The 24,292-nt window shown below is 45.9% G+C and overlaps 1 protein-coding gene across 12 annotated transcripts in view; it reads right to left on the bottom strand.

Moving 5' to 3' along the window:
• The window catches only part of CAMK2G (calcium/calmodulin dependent protein kinase II gamma), a 72,233-nt gene that overhangs the window by 20,920 nt on the left and 27,021 nt on the right, over nt 1-24,292 (bottom strand). For 7 of the 12 annotated variants that reach the window (XM_044659058.1, XM_044659057.1, XM_044659061.1 and 4 more), the window contains exons 4-13: nt 17,882-17,936; nt 16,221-16,286; nt 11,776-11,848; nt 11,436-11,538; nt 10,922-11,005; nt 9,958-10,052; nt 9,310-9,432; nt 4,517-4,600; nt 4,034-4,076; nt 874-936 (exon numbers count right to left, since the gene is read on the bottom strand). In XM_044659058.1, coding sequence (XP_044514993.1) covers nt 874-936; nt 4,034-4,076; nt 4,517-4,600; nt 9,310-9,432; nt 9,958-10,052; nt 10,922-11,005; nt 11,436-11,538; nt 11,776-11,848; nt 16,221-16,286; nt 17,882-17,936 — 789 coding nt within the window. The remainder of the gene's footprint in view (nt 1-873; nt 937-4,033; nt 4,077-4,516; nt 4,601-9,309; nt 9,433-9,957; nt 10,053-10,921; nt 11,006-11,435; nt 11,539-11,775; nt 11,849-16,220; nt 16,287-17,881; nt 17,937-24,292) is intronic. The other 5 variants (XM_044659066.1, XM_044659060.1, XM_044659063.1 and 2 more) reach the window with 2 other exon arrangements.

Here is a 24,292-nt window from a genome sequence, read left to right as displayed (position 1 = left end):
CCTCGCCTCACAAGTCTGGGAAGGGTAGGGTGGAACAGCGAGACATCGGAGAGGTTTCAGGGGGGACAGGGCAGCCGTGAGCCCTTGTGTCAGAAGACCTGAGGAAGGTGGCTGGCTGAGAAGGCCGAGGAGAGGAGGTAGAAGAATGGGCAGGGGCTGAATGTGGGGGGGAAGGAGCTGCTCCCTCCGGCTGTGCTGTTCTCTCAGGGTGGGATGGGGTCCTTCTGCCCTCATCTGGAGTACAGTCCGAGCCTGGCAGATGAGAGCTCTGAGTCCTCCGTATCTCAGATGAGGGCAGAGCCCTTTTCTGTAGGACCACAGAAAGCTCCTAGGCTGACCCATCTCTAGCCTGCGAAGGGGGCCGGGGAATAGATTTCGATATGGCCTGTTCCTTAGGAAGTGGGACCGATCTGTCCATTCTCGGCCCCAGGAGGGGCCGAGAGCTCTGGATCTGGGATGCTCCGTCTGCTCTCTGGATTGAGAGACGGCACTTGGGACTCGTCACAGCTCCTAGTAGGCTCCATGCCATACCCAGTGCTGCCCCAGGGGGCTGCCTGACTGGCCTTCATTCCTTGCTGCCACGGTCAGAAGGCACCAGGCAGCCTAGAGGAAATTCCTGCCACTGCCCAGCTCCATTTCCCCCAGGCTACAGCCCCCTGAGAGTCAGCAAGCGCCCAGCATGCAGAGCTGGTTAGTGGGCTCAGTGTTGCCAGTGCACTGACGATGCCAGGTTAAGTGGTCCGTTCTGCATGCCAATCTCAGCCAGCAAGCATGGGTGGCACCTCCCTGGTGAGTGGGCCTGACATGCTGGCCCCTCCTGGTAGGATGGGAGAGGGCTGGGTCAGGCAGGCGGGGAGGACTCATGCCACGTACCTTGCCCGGCCAGGCCGGCGGCGCTCACGGCGGCCAAGGCTGGGGCGGAGCTCTGCCTGCCAACTGAGGGGATACAATCTCTCAGTGCTAAGAGCCGCCACGAAGCCACAGGGGCCAATCAGCAGCTAGCATGCCTGAGCGTGAGAAGTGGGCAAGAAGAAGGGAGCCCACTCACAGCCCACGCACACCAGGGCCAAGGGCATCGTGGCCAAGCCAGCCGAGCTGGGAGGAGCAGGAGCGTCTCAGGGGGAAGGGCAACAAGGCAGTCGTCGTTGCTCTTCAGCAAAGTGGAGTGGGTGGCATGAAGGACTTGAGGGCTTTAAAGGACTGGGGGTGGGTGGGGGGGACATAAAAACTCCACCACATGGAAAGAGGCTCATCCCTGCCCCTCATAGACACCCCAACACACACCGAGCTATTTTGGGGACAGACAAGACCCAAGAAACCCACGTGTCATGTCCAAGCCTCAGAAAACCAGGTACGTTCCTGTTTTCTAGGTGGGGGCTCACAACTGGACAAAGACTACGAGGGGAACAGAATCCTACTGAGATGACTACTTCCTTCCCTAATGCCTGGATAAGGAGATACGAAGGCCACCATGGGGGCTAAGCTGGAGGGAGGGGAGCCAGCCCCCAGGCTTCTCCGGGTTCCAAACTGTAGAGAAACCCTCACCTCCAGAGCTCCAAGGTAAATTCACAGCCCACACGTGGCCTCGTCTTACACAGTCATCTCCAATTTCCCTCCTTTACCACAGACCTCCTTGATTCTCTCCTGGTTAGACAGAGGTGATGGTTTCCTTGATGGTTCTCCAAGTGCCCTGATTTGGAGCAGATGGTACCCCAGGGACAAGCACTCACACAAAAAAGATAACAGGGGCAACTGTGGCAAATGATTTCTACCTGCAGAAATCCATTCCCCATATCCAGTAGATACTAGCCAAGGTTAGGCATCCTAACCAAACTGGCCTCTTGGTGGATCCCCCAACTTAACTGCCCATGCCTTGTTCCACCCATTCGAACTGGCTGCTTCTCATACCTGTAACTCACTCTATCTCTGCTTTAGAGAATCCTTCCTGCTTCCTTGAAGGCTCAACTTAAGTGCTACCTCTTCTAGGAAGCCAGGGGTTTCCCCACCTGTTTGAATTTTCTCCTTCCTCCAAGTAATTTATCCCTGACTGTTTTCAGTAGAATCTAAGGGCAGGGGATGTTTTCTTTGTGTCCACAACACCTATCTGGGAGGATGTCTGTCACAAAGTGGGGACAGTACTTAATCCAGGTATAATTAAACTATGTTCATCCCAGCTCCTGAGTGAAAGGCTCAGCCCTCCTTCTTCCCTTATTAGGAATATTATGTGCCTCTTCTCCCTGGAGCTTCCAGAGACAGGAGCTGCTCCATGCCTATTCCAGGGACTAGGGTAAGAAGAGGTCAGTCTGGAGTACCTCCAGTGGGGTCAACTCAATGCCAAGAGCAAGGTCTCTTTTCTGTCTCATATCTCCCCTGCCTAAGGCAGCTACCGGGCAGAGAGAAGTCACAGGAACAGAAGACAACAGCAAAATTCTAAAGCTTCTTAGGGATTGGGGTGAAATGCCTTCCTTGTCCTTTCTAAGACCATAACCTAGAAGACCTCAGCTAACCAAGAAGGGACCACAGAGGAGGGTGACCCTTAAAGGAGAGGCCTAAGGCCAGAAGATACCCTCAAGACACGAGAAAGGACAGAATGATGGCTCTAACGTCAACACAAAAATGCCACCGGGACTCCACGGTCATTTCAGAATGACCAAAGTTGGCCTTCAGATGCACCGAGTAATTAGGAACTGAGAACCAGGTTTTAAGAATCCAGTTTAAATCCTTAGGAGAAATCAGCTAGCCTCTGTCCTCAGTTCCATTCTTTGTAGGGTCGCTAGAAACTCAAATTTCATCTCAAGAATACAACATAAATAGCTTCACGGGTAATACACAAGGCAGGTAACATACTCCACTGCTGAAAGGCCAGCGATGCCTTATGGCTACTATTCATTCCCTAGTCATCCAGATAGTTTATTCCTAAGCCCTACAGCTCCTGGGTCTGGTTTTCCCCAAGTTCCAGTTGCTGTTCATTGTTACTCTTCAAGACCAGGCTTTTATTTGCCCCAGAACAAGGGTATAACCCCATTCTGCCTGAGGTCGGTGGGCAGTGCTTTCTGAATATCTTCCTCCTATCAAGTTTTCCATTGAATATATCACAGCAGCTGACATCCTGAGCAGCAATAAATGTGAGAGAAGAATGGAACAGAGAAGAAAAGAAGAAAAAACCCCAAACCCCACAGTCTCTAGGAATGAATGAGGGGGTGGGGAGTGGGGAAACTCCTAACTGGAAGAGAGGAATGATCATTAGCACCCAGAGGGAAAGGACACTTTCCTTTTCACCTAAGCCTGTCCTGCCATGAGGCTTGGACTCCCTGAAGTCGCCCTGGGCCAAAAAGCCCAGTGATAAGACAGGAGAAGAGGGAGTTGAGGAAATGCTAACATGGAGGCTGATCTCTAAATTCTGCTCCCATCTTTCCCACACACTCACAGAGTTAAGCAAGTCCTGTCCTCTCCCTCCGTTCCTTCTCTCCTTCACAATTATTATCATTAAGAAAGTAATAAGCACTTTATTCTGTGAAGAGCTTGACATCTAGCATAATTTCTCTGGGCTAGTGGGCTGGGCTCGCTCGCCTCCTGCCAGGGATTAGAAAAACAGGCTGACGGGTCTAGATGTGCTCAGTCAGCAGGCTGGCAGTGAAGCCTGACTCAGGGCTCCCACTACGAGAGAGCTTACTACATCTCCGCTCCCTCCTCTCTCCTTTTTAAGCTCCCACCACCCCCTTTCTCCTTGATAACCAGAGCTGGCTAAGATTTTCAAGTACAGAGAGAGAGAATGGGAGGCGACCCTCAGAAGAAACGGGGATGCTGCTACCCAGATGTACTAGGGAGGATTCATCAGACTCGAAGCCCAAGCGTCTTGGTTTAGAGGAAGCGCCTGGGGTCCGAAGGCCAAACCCAGGCCAATGCCCTTTGTTAATCCTGACAAGCTACCGCCTGGGTGCCAGAGAACAGGAGATGAGAACAACACTCCACCCTACCCCACCTCCCAACTCACCTTGGAAGGACTGAAATGCCCTGCTGGCAAGAAACTTACCTGAAAAATTCCTGGAAACCAACATTGTTGTGAGGATGGCACCCTGAGGGAAAAAAAGAGGGCATAACTGAGCCTTGGTACATTTATTCGGAGCTCTTCCTCCACTGAGGGCCATGCTGCATTGGGGTGGAAGGGAAGCAGAGGCAGCGAGCCCCAGGAAGAGGAAGAGACCATCAATCTCTTGGGGGTGCAGAGGGAGAGAGGGGGCAGAGGAATGGGACCTTCATCGTGCCTCTTAGTACCGGACCAGCAGAGGATTTGTAAGAACTGGGGTAAGGTACTCCAGGATGACTGGCACCTTAGACAAAGCCCTGGTCACCCCACCCTAGTTACAGCTCTTGTGGCCATCCCTGGGGAACTGGCCCTTGGGGGGATCCATTGCCACAACCCCTGCACCTTCCAGGGAGACCAGACATGGCCAAATATGACAAAGCAGCTGGATTCGTTGGTGAGAGAAGCAGGAACAAGCCGTCTAGGGCTCACCTTCAGCTTTCTCCGGGCATTGAACTTTCGCAAGCATTCCACGGTCTCCTGCCGGTGCATCATGGAGGCCACTGTAGAACGTTGCTGTAAAGGCAAATGGAGAAAGAAGGTGCTTAGTCCTAATGGACCAGCACTGCGTATGATACTCTGGCTAAATTTCCTAGCTCCAACGTCCGGATGAGAGTGAGGACCGACGTGCTGTAGACCCATGGTGGCCATCCAAAAAATGGGCACAGTCATACTTGCCTTCACTACCACAACACATGGGGTATCTGAGGTCAAAATGACATAATAGATGTGAAAGTACTTTTAGAGTTATAATGCATTATAGAAATGCAAGGCTTACAGGATGATAATAGTTTGAATAATAAACAACACTGTACGATAATGATGCCTCCAGAGGGCACTCGAATCTTCCCAGGGGAGAGGAGGCAACGAAAGGACAGTCTGATGGTTAATAATGAGCTTCTAGAATCACAGACCATTAGATCTGGGGGAGTCACTTAGCATTCATCGAGTCCAATTACCTCAATTTGCAGATAAGGAAATTAAGACCCAAATGGAGAAATGACTATCCCAGGACAGCCACACTCTCCTAACATCTCAATCAGAACCAAGATGGTGGAGAGGGAAGAGTCCTTCTGTTTACTCCCAACTTCTCAATCTAATGGTCTTTTCTTCGTCCTCTGCAGATTTTAACGCTGAAGATTGCTCTTCCTCCCCATTCTGGGCTTCTCCCTTCTCCTTTGGCTTCCATGCCACTGAGTTCTCTTATGGGGTCATCCCTGCTCTGGCTCCTTTCCAGAGCATCATCATTCTCTAGACCCCTACACGCGGGCATTCCTTAAGGCTCAAACCTGGGCTCTCTTCACTTTCCACCCGTGATCTTATCAGATTCCATGAGGAATGTGTCTAGGCAGACTTATTCAACTCAACTCTCTCTCCTGGACTCCAGTCTTACATTACACACAGTGCTGATTATCTTGACCTAAATGTTTCATTAGCATCTTTAATCCACATAACCAAAATGGAACTCAGTATCTTTTTTGCCCACATTCATCCCTCTTCCTAACTTCTGGATTTCCACAGAGGGCACCATCACTCCATTAGCCACCCAAGTCTGCAACCTTGATGTCTATCCTGGTTCTCCCCTCAGCAGGCCATCGTCTCATATCTAACTGAGTGGAAAAAAAAATCTTTATTCTGCCTCTATAGTATCTGGTCTATTCATGACCTTTCTTCCATCTCTACAGACTTTACCCTTGTTTAGATCCTTGGCATTTCTCTCTTACACTATTACAAGACCCCTGTAACTGAGGCTGTTTCTAGTTTCTCCCCTTTCCAATCCATCTTCTTTAAAAAAAAACAAAAAAAAACCCTTATCTTCTATTTTAGAATTAATACTGTGTATTGGTTCCAAGGCAGAAGAGTGGTAAGAGCTAGGCAATGGGGGTTAAGTTACTTGCCCAGGGTCAGACATCTAGGAAATGTCTAAGGCCATATTTAAACCCAAGGCACCTTCTCCTTCCCATCTTTAGGCCTAGCTTTTTATCTACTGAGCCACCTAATCCATCTGCCCTCTCCAATCTATCTTCAATGGATTTTAGTCACCAAATCTATGCTCCTAAAACACACACCTGATCTAGTCACTCCTCTACTCAAAAATATTGACTCTAGGAGAAAATTCAGTCTTTGACTTGGCATTTAAAGCCTGGCACAACATGGCTCTTGCCTACCCTTTTTAGTTTTGTTTGATAATAACCCCCTTCATGTTCTGGTCATATTAACTTGTTAGCTGTTTCCCATTGGGAAGCTAGGTGGTAGAAATGATAGAAAGACCCCAGCAGCTCAGATCTTGCTTTAAATACCAACTAGCTATGTGATTCTGGCAAAGTCTCTTAACCTCTCTCAGCCTCAGTTTCCTCATCTGTAAAATAGGAATAATAATAACAAATGGCACCTACCTCTCAGAGTTGTTGTAAGGATCAAATGAGATAAGATATAGAAAGCAGGCTGCCACTCTTAAGAGGCAGATAGAGATTAAATAACTTGTGTAGGGCCCCAGAATTAGTAAGTATCTGAAATTGGATTTGAACTCAAATCTCCCTGACTCCAGACCCAGCACTCTATTCACTTTGATACCTAGCTGCTTCAAATTCCCAGCAGAAAGCAGGAAGACCCTGGCTAATCCCACCCAGGAATCTGGAACAAGAAAGCCAGGCATGGCAAATTTTTCTTGTTATGAATTCTACAAGCAACATCTATGGGGTCACCCTAATGACATTCAAGCATAGCCCTGAGGTTCTTCATTCCCTCCCAAGACTCAAACTCTGGAGGCTCTTCTTGGAAGATGCACGGGTCCCAGACGCGCAATGTGTCCATCTGAAGGACCCAAACAGCTTAGCAGAGTAAAATGACAGCTCTCTGGAATACTCAGGCTCCTAGTCCAACCAACTGGAGATTTAAAGCTAGAAGGGGACTCGGAGGCCATCTAGTCCAACCCTTTCATTTTACAGATGTGGAAACTGAGGCTCCAAGAAGTTAACTACTTGTCCAAGTTTACAAAGGTAAGAGGTAACATGATCAAAATGGAACTCCATTATCTATATTCCATCCCATCTGCCCAACTCATCATCTACCTTCCTTTTTGCCTTCCAAACTTCCCTAATGATGGGACCACCATTCTTCTAGTCAACATCTCACTCTTTTCTTTTCCTCAGTCCTTACATCTTATCAATTGCCAAGTTGGGCTGATTCTGCCACCATAACATCTCTAAACTCCCTCAACATGGCCATTACCATTGTTCAGGCCCTCCTGAAATAAATAGACAGCCTCCTAATGTCTTGTTTCCAGGCTCTCCTCTCTCCAATCCAGCTTGCACCCAGTTACCAAAATGATCTTTCTAAAACCCAGATCGATAATACTCTGCTCAAGAATCTTCAGTAGCTCCTTACTGCCCCTAGGGTAAACTATAAACTCCATGCCTTGGCACTGAAAGCCTTCCACAGACCTACCTTTCCAGTTTTCCTGAACATTAATCCCTTTTACTCACATACTCTACATTCCAGTCAAACCAGGTCTACTTGGTATTTCTTGAACTTGGCTTCCCATCCCCTGCCTTTGTGTGTTTGTGTGTGTTATCCCACATTCCTCAAATGCCCTTCTTCCTCACCCCCACCTTGTTACATCTTTAGTTTCCTTCGAGGTGCAATTCAAGTACCAACTCCTATAGAAATTCACCCTCATCCCCACAGTTAAAAAAACATTCTCGCTGCTCACTATCTCTCTTATTTATTTATCTGTAAAATTAAATGTTCTAGCCCCACATTGGATATAAAATCTGGGAGATTCAATGATTGTTTCATCTTAATCTCTATCTCCACTGCCAAAACACAGTAGGCATTTAATAAATGCGTTTTGCTGCCAGCTTTATTGCCCATACATAGCAGCACATATTTTCCTGTGTAATTTACTACTTCTGTTCCACTATGGGTCTGGAAACCAAATAACTAGGTTCACTCCAATTGTATACAAAGTAGGAATGAACAGGATCCAAGTGAGAGCCTCTTCTACTAGACTATAAACATCATTTCTTATTTTTGTGATCCACAGGCTTTTTTGGGGAGTGGGGGAGAGAAATGCTCTCAGTTTTATTCTGAATAGATAAGGTTTCCATGTATCAAAGTTCTAAATACGGGAGGTATTACCTGTACCGTGCCAACTCAGATCAGGGCATGCTAGACCCATCCTCATCACGTACCACTCTGAATATAACCCCTAGGTCAAGAATACAACCAAACCACAGGAGACTGGTCATCTAATAAAGAATAGTCCAGAGAGAGAAGAGATACCCATTTGGAAAGGACCCCACAGAAGGCATCTACTCCAACCTGTATGTAACCAAGAAATACTCCTACAAGGTTTTCTACAAGAAATCATTCACTTTTAGGGGCAGTGAGGAAGAGAATAGATAAGAGTATGGGACCCAGAAGTAGGAAGATTTGAATTCAAATCCAGTCTCAGACACTTATAAGCCATGTTCCCCAGGGCAAGTCACTTAACCTCTGACTGCCTCGGTTTCTTCAAGTGTAAAATAGGGATAATAACAGCACCTATCTCACAGGGTTGTTGTAAGAATCAAATGAAATCATGTTCATAAAGCTAAACTTAGCATAATGTCTGGCACACAGTAGAGGCCTTAATAAGTGCTTATTCACTCATCACCCCACCGCCTTCACCTGAAGGCCTTTAAGTGAGAGCCAATCTATTATCTCTGGATAGTTATAATTGGTAGAAAAATTTCCAAGTCTTAACTTGCCTCTCTGCACTTTCCCCTTTGCTGTCCCTGCCTCCACCCTATGGGACCAAGCAGAACGAAGTCTAATCTCTATTCCACATAGTGGCCCATTAAATTCTCTTAAGATATAACTATTCCCTAAGTGTCTTTTCCAGGTTAAATAGTCCCTTCAACTGGTCTTCATGTGACACAGCTGCCGGCCCCTCATCATCCTAGTTACTCTCCTCTGGATGTTTCCCAATTTGATCATTTCCTTCACAAAATATGGCAACCAGAACTAAAATGATGCTCCAGATTTACTTTGACTAATGTGGGGTATAGCAGACTCATCATCTCATAACACACACGTGCTATTGCCAATCTGAGTGCAACCCAAGATACGTTGCAACCACTGGCTGCAACTGAGAGCCCAAGGACCACTAAAATCCCCAGATCTTTTTCAAACTAATTGCTATCTAGCCAAGGAGTTGGTTCTCCCCGCAATAGGCCACTTACGCAGACCCATGGGTGCTTCAGTGCTTGGTCGGCCGTGATCCGCTTGGCAGGGTTTATTGTCAGCATCTGGTTAATTAAGTTCTTTGCTTCAGGAGTCACGGTGTCCCACTCTGGTGATGGAAACTAGGGAGTGGGAATAAGGGCAGGAGAAATGGGGAAAACATGAGCACTGTGCCCCTCCAGTTGGTAGATTCCTTTCCCCTGCCCCGTTTTCCCATACTGAATACCCTCTGTGGGGTCTGCTCCTCTGAGGCAGTACAGAAAGCTTTCAGACAAGTATCACATGCTCTGAAGCCTCTGGAATACCAATGATCAAAGACTCCATGACTGAGGAAGAAAGAAAGCAGCATGGATGGAGGAAAAGTAATATGGTTCTGTTCAGTAACAGACAGAAGAGTTCCAGAGATTTTCTCTCAGGTTCTAAAAAGGGTTGTAGAAAAAGTTGCTGCCTCGGGCAGTAGAGGGCACCATATGCCCCTCCACAGGTCCTGGGAAGCCCACAGGACAGGGCAGGACCCAGAACAGCATCAGCCTAAAAGCCCAATCAAAGTTACACCCCATCTGTTGCTCCCCCCCAGTCCTCTTCTTCCCCCCTTTGTTAGGCACACGCTAAGGGGTGAAGTCAAGCCCCTCTCAGCAGGTCCTTACGTCATATGCTCCAGCTTTGATCTGCTGATAGAGTTTGTGTTGATCCTCATCCCAGAAGGGAGGGTATCCCACCAGGAGGATGTACAAGATCACCCCTACAAGAAGACACAGAGCACAACACCAAACTAGGGCCAGACGCCTACTCCAGGAATGGTTAGAGACAATCCGGGGCATTGTCACTCAGCAATTTGGCAGCCAAACCAAGGTTAGAACAGATCAAAGATGGATGATTGGGAGGTATGTCTCTGTCTCTTCTCTCTCTCTGTCTCTCTCTCTCTTCTCTCTCTCTCTCTGTCTTTCTGTCTCTCTGTCTCTGTCTCTGTCTCTCTCTCTCTGTCTCTCTCTCTCTCTTCTCTCTCTCTCTCTGTCTTTCTGTCTCTCTCTGTCTCTGACTGTTTCTCTCTCTCTCTTTTGTCTCTCTTTCTCTGTGTGTTTTCATCTCAAGGAAAGGGAGGGAAGGAACATGCATATATTAAGCACCTACTATGTGCCAGATAGTGTGCTAATTTTCAAATATCTCATTTGAAAGGGATTCCCCATTATCACCTTAGAACTGTACTCTCTACTTTACCTTTTTTTTATGGAGGGTGGAAGGGAAGGAAAGGGGAACTGGGTCACCTGCCTAGCAGGCAGACAAGACCTTTATCCTTGAACTTATTAGGTGTTCATATAATTTTTATTCAACTGAACAATCTCCCTGGTCTTGGTTGGGTCCTTCTTTAGAGTAGGGAACTCAATATAAAGAAGTGGCAAATGAATCTGCCACATTCACTTGGTTGGGAGCTGTAAGGTGAACATCGATTGTCCCCATGGCACTCGAGTAAGCTCTATCCATTCAGGTATTACCAACTGGCTGTGTGACTACAGGACCCCGAGTCGCCAGGATCAACCCCCCATTCCTTCCACTTCTTGTGCAAACTAGGGCTTTTTATACTCATAGCTGAGTGTGTTATAAAGGGCTTACCACAGGCCCAGATGTCCACGGGTTTTCCATAAGGATCTTTCCTCAAGACTTCAGGGGACAGATACCCTGGCGTCCCAGCAAAGCCTGTGTTGAGAGAAAAAGACACTGAGCCCACGGATCTGCATCCCACGCCATCAGACATGGGGCACCTCATTTTCCAAGCTTCCCTTACCCAAGACCTGTGGCTTTTTCTGAATTTTTATCAGTCTCTGTTTCTGGACAACCAAGTTAGGCTCAGCTTCTGAATGGAGTCATTAAGCGGAAGCTAACAGTGGGTACCACCCAGAATCAGATGGGCAAGGAGGACTCCATGCCCCCCCAGAACTGGCCTAAATGGAAGGAAGACAGAATCACAAAGCTGACTGAGCTTTGGTCCTGGCCAGACGGGGTGTTCCCCAGGGAGGTGAGGAAGACTAGACATCCAGCTTTCATTCTGTCACAGGAAGGTGGCCGAGGAAGAGGTGGAAGGGGGGGAGGTGCTGTGCATCCTGGAAAGGAGGGGTCACCCCCTTACCGAACCAAGCCTGCTGATCTCCCTGCACCTCGATGGCTAGTCCAAAGTCAGCCAGTTTGACAGCAGCACCCTTGCATTTACTTGCCAGCAGAAGGTTCTCAGGCTGAAGAGGGAAGAGAGAGAAACTTGTAATGCTCTGGCCCTCGGGGCCCCCCTAAATCTGCTCTTCACGTGACCCACGGGGGGAGCAGAGGGAGAGGGTACTCTGCAACCAAAGTCAAAAGCCATCCTGCATCCTAGTCTCCATCTCCTCGGCGGTCTGAGCACTACCAGGGCTGGCCACCAGATGGCGCCAAGACCCCACAAGGTGCGGCGGCGGCAGCAGGCATGGAGTCAGTACCTTGAGGTCACGATGCACGATGTCATGCTGGTGGATGTGGTTGACGCTCTCTAGGATCTGATGAATACAGTGGCTGAGAAAGCAAATGGGAAAGAAAGAAGGAAGCAGGGTTAAACCACAGTCATCTGAGGCCCAATAGCGGGCAGATCACTGCCCTCATTCAAAGCTCTCCACCGACTCCCTGGAGACCCTCCAAAACGACTGCAGCCAATTTCAAGGGACCCCCCAAAGAGATCCTGGGGCGCACGAGAGCCCAGACTGCAGGAATGACTTCTCCCCACCTCAAACGTGTCTCTGGCTGCCTGAGAAACACCGGGGTGGGTGGGGGGACGTAGAACAAAGTCCGAGGCAGAATTGGGCTTAAATCTGGCAAAAAAGCCCCCCCTCTGCCCCAGCTCCCCAGTATTCCTTTCAGCGTTAACATTCTGTGTGTCTATCTTCCCTGTCTTTGTAAATATTTACTAAATGAATCAGCAGTACTCCAAGTGTCCAGGACTGCGGAGTCCAGGAGATTAAAAACTATTTTCATCATAATACTAAGCTGTTTTCATTTCTAACACAATAAATATCAATAGTTATAACCCAAATAAATAAAGGCCCTTTGGAGGGGGGGCGGGTGCTCTGCAATAATTTTAAAGAGTAAAGAGACCAAAAAGTTGGAGAATCTGTAATATAAGTGAATAAAAAATACTTGAGCACCTACTAGAAGCAAGGCACGGTGCCAGATGCTTTGGGGAATGATATCTACTTATACACCAGTGAGAGAAGATAAGATCATTGTTAATAAGAATTATTAACTAATATTATTCTATTGTCTCTTGGCAGTGTAGCATAGTACACCAAATGATGGACAGGAAGACCAAGGCTCCAATTCGGCCTCAAATATTTGATTAAGCTGCAGGATTCTGGGTAAAGGACAACCATCCTTATCGGTAAAAGGAGGATAAGAATAGCACCTACTCTTACAGGGTTGCTAGGAAGAATGACTGAGATATAGAAAGCACTCTGGAAACCTCGCTGTTGTTCAGTGCTGTTCGACTCATCTCCTCCCCATTTGGGGTTTTCTTGGCAAAGATACTGGAGCAGATCGCCATTTCCTTCTCCAATTCATCTTACAGATGAAGAAACTGAGGCAAACAGAGGGAAGTGACTTGCCCAGGATCACACAACTGGAAAATGTCTTGGGTCATATTTGAACTTCCTGCCTCCAAGCCCAGTGCCCAATCCACTGTGTCACTTAGGTGCCTCTACTAACATGCTAGCCTTAACATGCTATAAATCTAAAACATGCGATAACAGGTGACCAGCTGTAACACAAAATACCAGAAGAGACATGTAAATGGAGCCCAATGGAGGTTCAGGGGAAGGAAAGGTATGGGTCAAGTTTTTGTTTAAAAAACAAAGAAATAAACCAACAAACCAGCTCAGTCTAAAGTGATGTGCAGCTACTTTAGTTTTCTTCCCAGCATAATCGCTCCTCGTCCCACCCCTATCTGCTCTACCTGCGCTTCAGACTCCGAGTGGTACCTGACGAGGGATCGGAGGCTTTAGGTGCGATCTACAACACAACCAGGGAGCAAGGGAGAGACATCCTGCCTGGGGAAACAAGATAAGCCTGGAGCGCACTAATTACACCTGGGCTGAGAGAGGGAGTCTCTGATGGCAGTATTTTCACCTAGGCAGTCTTGACTTCTAATTTCTCCAAACAGAAACCTATGTTGGAACTCCCACTTGAGACAAGGGGCTCTGCAGATCCCCACACCATACAGTACAGGCTGCAGGACCAGACAAGGAGGCTACTCCCCACTCTCTCCACAAAAATGTATAATTAGAACAGAGCTGGGCCGGCAGAGAGAGCCTTCTGGCCAAAAATGGCAAAAGTGTGAAGTGTCCCAGCTGAGCCAGGCCAAGCCCACTGGTACCGTCATCCCCCTGCACTCCCCCTTCCAGCCTTAGCACTCCCCCAGAGGCTCCCAGAGCTCTTACCCTCCTCCCTGCTTCTCTCACCCCCACCCTGGGTCCCAAGCCATCCCCACTAGCACTGGAATTTATCTGCCCACTTGAGACTCTTTCTTGAGGCTAAATGCTTCTGAAATTGATCATTGGTGGCCTCCAGAAACCCCTTATCTCTTCAAGAAGCGGCCAGAATGATTATGAGTTCCCAATGAGTCCTGGGAGAAATGGGGGTGCCAAGGGGTTGTTACCTACCCTCCCTCCTCCCAAACTGGGCTCACTCACGCCAAATGTGGAAGTGCAAGCTGGAGGAATTAAAGAGACCCAAAAAGGAGGCTGAACAAAGCCTATCTAGGGTGCAGGGGGAATTTTAGACCAGAAAACAGCCCACGGAGGGGTTCTTTGGAAGATTCGGACACCAGGATATCAGGGTTGTCTCTGGGAATGGGAAAACCCCTTTGATTAAGGAGCTCCTAGAGAGGTGGGATCTCCCTCCAGAGGCCAAGATGTGGATCTGGCAGCTGACCAAAGTGGTCAGAAGACATCACAAGATCAGAAATCTCAGAGATAAATATACTCCTTGAGTCCATTCATTCATTCATTCAATACTCATTCAATGAAAGCATTTATGGTGTCTACTATGTGACAAGCCACAGTGCCGAGTACTAGATAGGAATAAAACCAAAGACAAAAATGAAACAGTTCCTTCCTTCAATAAACTTACATTCCATTGGGAGTAGGAGGAGAATATATATATATATAATAGATTTAAGATTCATACAAATTAATTTTAATCATCATCAAATTGTGAGTTACTTGAGGGTGAGACTATCTGTTGTATCCCCCTGGCACTTAGCATGGCTGGACACATAGTAGGAGATCAATAAAAAAAAAATTTCTAAGCTACAATAATAAATAAATGATACAAAATAATAAACAAACAATGAAATCAGGAAATATAATAAATAAATGCTTAATGACTAATTTATTGACTACTTTTCTGGAGGAAGAAGAGGAAAAATCAGGAAAGGCTTCCTGTAGAAGGTGTTATTTGAGATACATTTTGAAGAACACTCAGGATTCTAAGAGGTGGAAGTCAAGAGGCATGGGGAAAGGGGGCAGTTAGGTACAAGGCCTAGAGAGGTCCTGGGTTCAGATTTGACCTCAGACACTTTCTAGTTGAGCTGGGCAAATCACTTAACCCTAATTACCTAGCCCTTGCCATTCTTTTGCCTTGGAAATAATACATAGTATTGATTCTAAGACAGAAGTTAAGGGTTTTAAAAAAAAAGAGGTATGGGGGCAGAAGCAACCTGTGAGATGGAATAATATGTTACAAGGAAGAAAAAGAAAACCAGTTAAAGGAGTGAATGGAGAGGGTTGTGCAGCCTGGAGCTAGACTAGGAAGGACTTTAAATATCATTTAAGTTTTCCTAGAAGTAATAGGGAGCTATTGGAGATTCTTGAGCAAATGTCACAGTCAGACCCAGAATAGAAGGTTGATTTGGCAACTAGGCAAATGGTGGCTCCTTGAGGACATGGATCTTATCTTACTTATCTTGGTTCAATTGTCTCAAGCCTCCCACAGTGTCTTGGATGGAACAAGCCCTTGATAACTACCCACTGAATAAATCAATGGCATCTGTAGGTAGCATCTGAGCAGCTGCTGCAGCAGTGGAAGCCCCACAGAGGATGTGCTGGAGGATAGGCATCAGAAGGGGGCATTTCTTGGGGAACTGGGGGAGGAACTTTGTAAAAACTGCTTAGGCAGGCTGAAAGTTAAGCAAAAACCCTGCCCTGGCCCAAGACATTCAGGTCCAGTTCAGAATCGATGACCCCTTTTTCCCAAGAAAGAACTATTTCTATTCTTTTTTTTTCCCTTTTTGGTACAGACCTGAGGTTTCATCAGCAAAAAGTAGTGATGGTGACCAAGACAGATTGGCAACTTCTCCATAACTCTGAAGTCTCAGCAAGGTATCTGGGGCACTGATTATATAAGATGTGTCAGAAGGAGGCAGGTCTGAAATGCAGGTCCTCCTGCTTCCAAGGATGGCCACTACCTAGCTTAGACACTGTACAGAGGCAGCCTCTCCTCCCTGAGCTCTCCAAACTATATCATACCTTGGGGCAGCTGGGTAGTAAACGTAGAAGAGCATCAGGTCTAGAGTCAGGAGACTCTGGGCTCAAATCTGGCCTCAGACACTTCCTAGCTGTGTGACCCTGGCCAAGTCACTTACTCCCAATTGCCTAGCCCTTCCTGCTCCTCTGTCTCAGAACTGATACCGAGTATCAACTCTAAGATAGAAGGTAAAAGTCTTTTTAAAAAATCAATCAAACTTTATCACCTTATTCATGGAGGCAGATCCCCCGGACCACCCATGTCGCCAATAGCGACAGCAGAATCTATGGAAATCAAAACCCAGAGACTCCAAGCAGAAGGGAATTTACAAAATACTGCAGGGAAAAATCTGCCTCTATTAACGGATGCTTACCTGGCATCTGCTTCACTGTAGTACTCTCTGGCTACAATGTCTTCAAACAGTTCCCCGCCGGTAACGCTGTAACCCAAGCAGAGGGAACCAGAGGGAGTTAGAGGAGCCCGAAGGTAAGATCACAAAATCCCAGTCCCAGGACGAGGGAGAAAGAATGCAGCAGCACCTGCCTCCAGAAAAACCCAAACCGTCCCTGCGAGGTCATCCCTGCTCCTGGAACCGAGCTCTGCTCATTCCTTTCCTTTAAAGGTGGCCCTGTTCCAGGCTCATGGGGTCCTGGGATCCAACTACCTAGCCCTTAACACAGTGCCTGGCACATAGTAGGTCCTTAATCAATGCTTATTGATTACTGATGCTCTTCCTTTCAGCCACATTTCTTTGACTTTCACATCATTTAGGGGGAGGGCTAGAAAGAAGCCAGAAGAGAAAAGTCCCAAACCCGTACCCCAAAATAACATCCGTGAATGGAGACAAATGAGCCCACTAGGAAAGACCTGATAATAAAGTTAGGAGTGACAACCTGGGGCAGGTGAACAGTAGCTAAAAAAACGGGAAGAAAGCTTCCAGGAAAACCAAGAAGGCATTCCTCCCAAGATGCACGACTGTAGTCTTGAGACAGCCGAAACCACACAAGCCAAGTTACTAATAAGGGCCAATTTGCTTCCTCCAGCATTTTTGGCAGGGGGTGACAACCACAGATTTCATCTGTGTGGGGAACTCCTGGGTAGAAGCTCCATCCACTAATTCTGATCAGTATCCTGTCTACACAATAACTTTGAGTCTAGAGAGCTGCTTGGAGGCATTGAATGGTTAAACAGCTAGTTTTTATCAGAGGCAAGGACCCAAAGCCTCTATTTCTCTCTCAGAGAATTAAAGGTACAAAGGTCTCAGCTTCCTTCGTTGACCTTAGGGTCAAATCCTACCACCACCACCCCAAAAATACTAATAACAACCACCAAAAACAAAAAACAAAAAAAAAAAAACACCCTACGGTAAGGGACAGCTAGGTGGCTCAGCAGGTAAGAGAGCCAGGGCTGGAGACAGGAGGTCCTAAGTTCAGATCTGGCTTCAGACACTTCCTAGCTGTGTGATCCTGGGGGCAGGTCCCTTGATCCCAAATGCCTAGCCTTTACTACCTTGGAACCAATACCTCAGATCGATTCTAAGACAGGAAGTAAAGGATCAAAAAAAACAAACAAACTCTAGGTGGCAAAAAAGAGTGTCATACATTTATCTAGTTATTTCTTTTTGGACTTGATCTGCAATTACATTGGTGTAAGGAACTCCCAGAAAGGAACCTCCCTCTACCAAAGTAGGTCAATACTTTCTCTGCAACCTATAGTTTTGGAGAGTTGCCTGAGAAGGTTAAAAGTGCCTTGACTTGCCCAGGGTCACAAATTTAGTATGTGCATCTGAACTCAGGACTACCTGACTCCAAAGCCAGCTCTCTCGGTTCACATTATTATGCTTTCCCCCACTCCCCTTTCTATTAGAAAAAAAAAAAACTTCTAGGGAGCCCTCGATTTCCCATTTTCCTCTGGAGTCATGAATTTTAAGCCTTTTTCTTAAGCCAGGGAGGGAACGGAGTGGAGGGAACGCCCAAATGCTTCTAATGCAAGTACTGGCACCAGTGAGCCACTCTCAAGCAAAGGGGCACTTACAGGTCAAAGACGAGGTAGTGGAACCCTTCTTCAGAAATACTGTCATGGAGGCGCACTGTAAAAGAGGAGAGACAGTGAGAGAAGGATTAGCAAGAAAGAAGACTCAGAAAGCCCTTCATCTCTTTGGTGGTGAGACTCTTGCCCTCACCTCCCACTCCTTGCCCATGTACTCTCTTCTCTCCATCCTGGCACAGCATCAAAGGTGCTACATGACTGACAGTAGATAATAAGATCTCATCTCTCATCAGGGCTCACTCATGCTGGGCTCCAAGTCGGGCAACAGACAAGAGGCTCACAATCCCACTACAACAAAGGGACCGGCAGAATAAGACAGAACTAGGAGGTAGAGCCAAGAGATAAAAGATTTGGGCTGATATGAAGAGGAAAGGGAGGAAAAACCAGGAAGTCCCAGCCACTCTCTGGGAGATAGTTTGGGTGAGGGAGGAGAAAATCTGAACAACAAAAATATCAATAAAATTTATTTTTTAAAAAAGAGATGGGGGGGAGGGGGCGGCGCACGGAGGGGAGGCAGCTGGATGGCTCGGTGGTTTGAGAGCCAGACCTGGAGATGGGAGGTCTTGGGTTCAAAGCTGACACTTCCTAGTTAATGTGATCCTGGGCAAGTTAACCCCCATTGCTTTGGAACCAATACACAGTATTGATTTTAAGATGGAAGATAAGGGTTAAAAAGAGAAAGAGAGAAATGCAGAGGGGGAAAAAAGTTCTTTTCTCCTCTATTTTCTTGCTTCCTCATCTTATCTGTCATCTGATCGCACAGCTCCACTGGAGAGGCTCCTCAAACCTCAATCTTTAGTCCTGACCTTTCAGCTGAGCCCCAGACCAGATTTTTCATCTTCTTGCTAGTACCTGGAATTCACCATGTCCAAAACTCAACTAACCACCAATCATTGATTAAGCCACAAACTACTATGTGACAAGCACTAAACTAGGGACACAAAGTCGCTGCCCTCAGTCTTTCGAAACTAATCATATCCCCTCAAATCTGCTCCTTTCCTCCAAACTTCCCTATTTCTATTCATGGCAATACCATTCTCCCACTCGCCTAGGCTTGAAACCTCAGTCATATCTTCAATTCTCCCCTCTCTCTCGCCTCCCACATCCAATCTTTGGCCAAGTCCTGTTGAGTCTGCCTCCACAGTATCTCTCCTCTCCCTTCCTTCCTTTCTATTCTCGTGCATGGCTCACTTCTCTGGCTCAGGCCCCATGGCTTATCAGAATAAACTAATTTCTCTGCCTCTAGCCTTTCCCCTTTGCAATTCTCCCAAAAGGAATCTTCGTAACAGGTATGTCTGATCGAGTTATCTCTGTTCAAAAAACTTCTGTACATGCTTATCACTGACCAAATCAAATATGTACTCTTCAGCCTGGCATTCAAGGCCCTTCACAATCTCCAAATGTACTATATACTTCCTCAGCCTTATCTCATAGTCCATGCTCCAGTCAAACTGGTCTGTTTACTACTATTCTGGAACCTCCATCTGTCCTTTTTCTGCCTCCATGCATTTGTAAATCCATCCTCCCAATTCTTAGAATAAGTTCCCTCCATATTTCTGTTTGTTGACATCTTCCTTCTTTAAAAGTCCAGCTCTGGTGCTACCATCTCTTCCAAGAAGTCCTCCTGCTAGGAAGGATCCCTCTCTCCTCCAAACCTTTTTGCTGTGTTTTGATCTCTCTTATTTCCAAAGATACAAAATACAGAGAAAGAGGGAGCTATTTACATTGTAACTTGTCTCATGGCTATTGGTACACGCATCTGTTATCTTGCAAACTCCTTGAGGAATGAGACAATGTCATATTTTAATCCCTGGATTTCCAAAACCAAGACTGGTGCCCTTGTACATAATATACCCTTAAAAATGTTTGCTGTTAAATAATAGTAGAGAAGCAGAGGGGAGAAATGCTACGAGGGATGGCGAGAGATGTTAAAAACAACAAGAAGCTAAGAATTAGGAAAGAAAGCCAAGGATGTGAGCTTACAGAAGGAGAAAACCAGAATGGTAAATGGGATGAGGAGAAATGAATGGAGAGAGTAAAGGAAAAAAGTGGGAAAGAGAGATCTAAGGGATGAGAATTATGGGAAAATGGGTGAGGAGTGGGGAGAAATCCAGAACAATCAGGGTGAAGGACAATTGTACCAAATGTCCAGGCATTTGAAAAAAGTGGGAGCAGGGCAGCCCTTGGGCAGCTGATACTCAAGGCAATAAGGCAGGATTGTCCAAAAAAAGATAGACCGTGTGTAAAGGTTAAGTAGAGAAGTGAAGAATCCCTTCCTTCTCCCTGCTCCACCTCCCCATACCTCCTGGGACAAGAACCAACCTAGTCTTTCTTCGTGTCTCTTCTCCAATCTTTTGCCCACAAAGCCACCTCTGGGTAGGTTGCCAAGCCCTGATCATCATCCTGATGGAAACATCACCTAAGTAAGCCTTTGGCATTAAACTCCGTTGGCTTGATTGTACACCGTGCTCCTCCCAGCTCAGACCAAAGGTAGGCAGGGTAGATCCTCTCCTTCAGGCTATTTTCTTCCCTTGAACTCTATGAGGAAAGCAGGCTTTGCCCTGGGCCCCACAAGGCTTTTCCCATTCTGGTCTTCTGGAATACAGGAGGAATTGCTCACTACTACCCAATTTCAAAAGCTTTTGGCCAGAGGTACAAAACCAGGAAGAACGACTTCTATCGAGGTCACTGGTCCAGTAGATACCCAGACAGCCCAAACACTAAGCATTGTATATTTTAAGAAGAGCTCTCTGTCTCAAAGCATTTGTACATATTAGGGACCCTGACAATAACCTTCAGAATGGAAGAGAAAAACAGGGGAAGAGTAGGAATCACTGCTATTTGACAAATGAGGAAAATGAGGCAAACTGGCAAAGAAAAATCTTGTTCAAGGTCAAGCAGAACTGGGGCTACAGTCAAGATCTCCTCAACTTTAGTGAGGGGCACACTTGTCTCCCTCATTTGATCCAAGATTACAAACCATGCCAAATGTCTCCAAATCACCAAGCATTTGCCAAGGAACCATGGATCATCCATCTCATTATCTCTCAACCTTTTGGAGGGGGATGGATGACAAGTCCCTACCCTTCCTCCTAAGGGATAGGCAACATTCCTCCCCTTCAAAGACAGTCTGGAAAACATTGACTGCTCATGGGTAGGACGAGTTAACATAATAAAAATAACCATTCTACCCAAATTAATTTACTTACTTAGTGCTATACCTATCAAACTACCAAAAACCTTTTTTTACTGAATTAGAAAAAAACTATAACAAAGTTCATTTGGAAGAACAAAAGATCAAGAATATCAAGGGAAATAATGGAAAAAAAAGTGAAGGAAGGTGGCCTAGCAGTACCAGATATTAAGCTATACTATAAAGCAGCGGTCATCAAAACAATATGGTACTGGCTAAGAGACAGAAGGGAGGATCAGTGGAATAGACTTGGGGTAAGTGACATCAGCAAAACAGTGTATGATAAACCCAAAGAGCCCAACTTTGGGGACAAAAATCCATTATTTGACAAAAACTGCTGGGAAAATTGGAAAACAATATGGGAGAGATTAGGTTTAGATCAACATCTCACACCCTACACCAAGATAAATTCAGAATGGGTAGAAGACTTGAATATAAAGAAGGAAACTGTAAGTAAATGAAGTGAACACAGAATAGTATACTTGTCAGATCTCTGGGAAAGGAAAGAGTTTAAAACCAAGCAAGAGTTAGGAAAAAATTGCAAAATGTAAAATAAATAATTTTGATTATATTAAATTAAAAAGTTTTTGTACAAACAAAAACAATGCAACCAAAATCAGAAGGGAAACAACTGGGAAAAAATCTTTATAACAAAAAACTCTGACAGAGGTCTGATTACTCAAATATACAAGGAACTAAGTCAATTGTATAAAAAATCAAGCCATTCTCCAATAGATAAATGGGCAAGGAACATGAATAGGCAATTTTCAAATAAAGAAATCAAAACTACCAATAAGCACATGAGAAAGTGTTCTAAATCTCTAATAATTAGAGAAATGCAAATCAAAACAACTCTGAGGTATCACCTCACACCTAGCAGATTGGCTAAAATGACAACAGGGGAGAGTAATGAATGTTGGAGGGGATGTGGCAAAATTGGGACATCAATGCAAAAACAGCCTGGGGATCCTAAATCAGCCTCACCCTCAAAGGAATCCATCAGTAAGCAAAAGATAGCCCTTTTGAAGCCAGCAGAGAAAGAAAAGGGCTTTCTAGCCAGCTGGAAGGGGATGAGTGTCCTACTCCGCTTTCCTCATAGCCTAAAACATAGCATTGATCTAACACTATAAGACTGAAAAGTGCTTTACAAACATTATCTTATTTGCTACAACCCTGGGAGGTAGGTGCCATTATTATAACAATATACTTCCAATATTTTACCAAAAGGGGCCAATAGCATAATAATTTGTAAAATTTGCTACAATAACTCCAAGAGGTACTTGCCATAATTATTATTATTCATTATAATTACTATAATAATGGCACCTGCTTTCCAGAGTTGTTGTAGCAAATTTTATAAATTTTAGAGATGTGGGAATTGAGGGAGACATTAAATTTGCCTAGGGCCACACAGCTAGTATCTGAGGCCAGATTTGAACTCAGATCTTCCTGACTCTGGGCCCAGTGCTCTATCCACCATGCCACCTTGTAGCTAATAAGAGTAATAATAATAATAGCTAATGTTTATAGGGTTTACTTTGCATAAAGAATCTCATTTATGCTCACAAGAGTCCTGGGCAATGAGGTACCATTATTATCCCCATCTTAAAGATGAGGAAACTGAGGCTGAGAGAGGTTCAGTGATTTTTTGGGGGGGTCACCCAGCTAGCTTAGAGGGTATACGAGGAGATGTGTGACCTCCAAGTCTCATCCCGTCCGTCACATCTCCCCAACCTTTCTTCAACCAGGAGGCACTACTCAGTTTCCCCACTCCAAACTCATGCCTTGTGCCAAGTGTGGCTGTGGCAGCTGCTTTGCTTCTAAAAGGCCTTTCCCATTTAATTAAAAATTTGCTATTAAAAAGCATTAAAGTGTATCCTACAAATAATCCCCTGGAAATCATCTGTCCCAGAAGCTAATGACCGGCTTCGTTAGAACGGTGACTAACAGTGGCAGGATGGTGAGCTGTTAGGCCAGCAGGTACCGCCTCAATCGAGCGGGCAGGCTCCGGGGATTACTGCGGAATCAGGGCTGCCCCTCCCCCAGGCTCCGGGCGGTGGCAGCCCAGGCCCCCTCCCCTCCTCCCCCCCTGCTCTGCACACAGCACAGCAGGGCAAGCCTGGGAACACAGAGGAGACTGCAAAGCACCCAGGCACCAGAAATGCCTTCTTGGCAGCCTCCACCCCTGCCAGGCTCAGAGAAGCCCTGTTCTCTGCCGGAACACAAAGGAGAAGAATATGGGCAAACCAAAAGGGTTTATACACACACACACACTATATATATATATATATATATATATATATATATATATAAAAACCATAGGATTATAGACTTGGAACTGCAGGGCTCATTTTACAGATGGGAAAACTGAGGCTCAGGGAGTTGATGAGATTTGTCCAAGGTTAGTTACTAGGCTTATAAATGGCAAGGCTAGTTAATTCTGACTCCAAAGCCAATGTCTATTATTGGGGGGGGGGGGGCTGGTCCTGGCTTCAGGAAGATCTGAGTTCAAATTTGATCTCAGACACTTACTGGCAGTAGGATCCTAGACAACTTCTTAACCCTGTTTGCCTCAGTTTTGTCCTCTGTAAAATGAGGGAAATAATAGCAACTCCCTCTTCCCTCTCCAATTGTGAGGATCAAATTGTGATTGTGAGGATCAAATGAAATAATAATAATTGTAAACTGCTTAGCACAGTGCCTGGCACAGAGAAGGTGCTCTAGAAATGTTAGCTCTCATTACTAATTGTTATTATTACTTTGTCTGTTGCATCACACATTGTCTGTAGTCTTTCTAGGGCAGAAGTCTTAACCTGGGGTTGGTGAACTTTTTAAAAAATGTATTGATTCCGGAAGACTTATGACAAGGAATGCTATTCACTTCCAGGGAAAGAACCGCTGGAGTTGGATGGATGTGGATCAAAGCAGACTAGATTTCACATCAGTGATTTACAGTTTTATTTGGGGGGTTTGGTTATGTGTGTGAGTGTGCTCTTATAAGTGACCAGCTTGGAAGTGTGTTCTGCATGATAATAACAAATAAAATTAATATATATGTATAAATAGAGAGAGAGAGAAGAGAGGGAGAGGGAAGGAGGGAAGAGACACAAAGAGAGAGAGGGGGAAAGACAGAGAGGGGGGAGAGGGAAGAGAGAGAAAGAAAGAAAGAAAGAAAGAAAGAAAGAAAGAAAGAAAGAAAGAAA

This window comes from Gracilinanus agilis, chromosome 2 (genome assembly GCF_016433145.1).
Source record: "Gracilinanus agilis isolate LMUSP501 chromosome 2, AgileGrace, whole genome shotgun sequence".
Classification (NCBI taxonomy): Eukaryota; Metazoa; Chordata; class Mammalia; order Didelphimorphia; family Didelphidae; genus Gracilinanus; species Gracilinanus agilis.
Note: the sequence above shows the minus strand (reverse complement) of the source record. Positions and strands in the feature narration are given on the sequence as shown.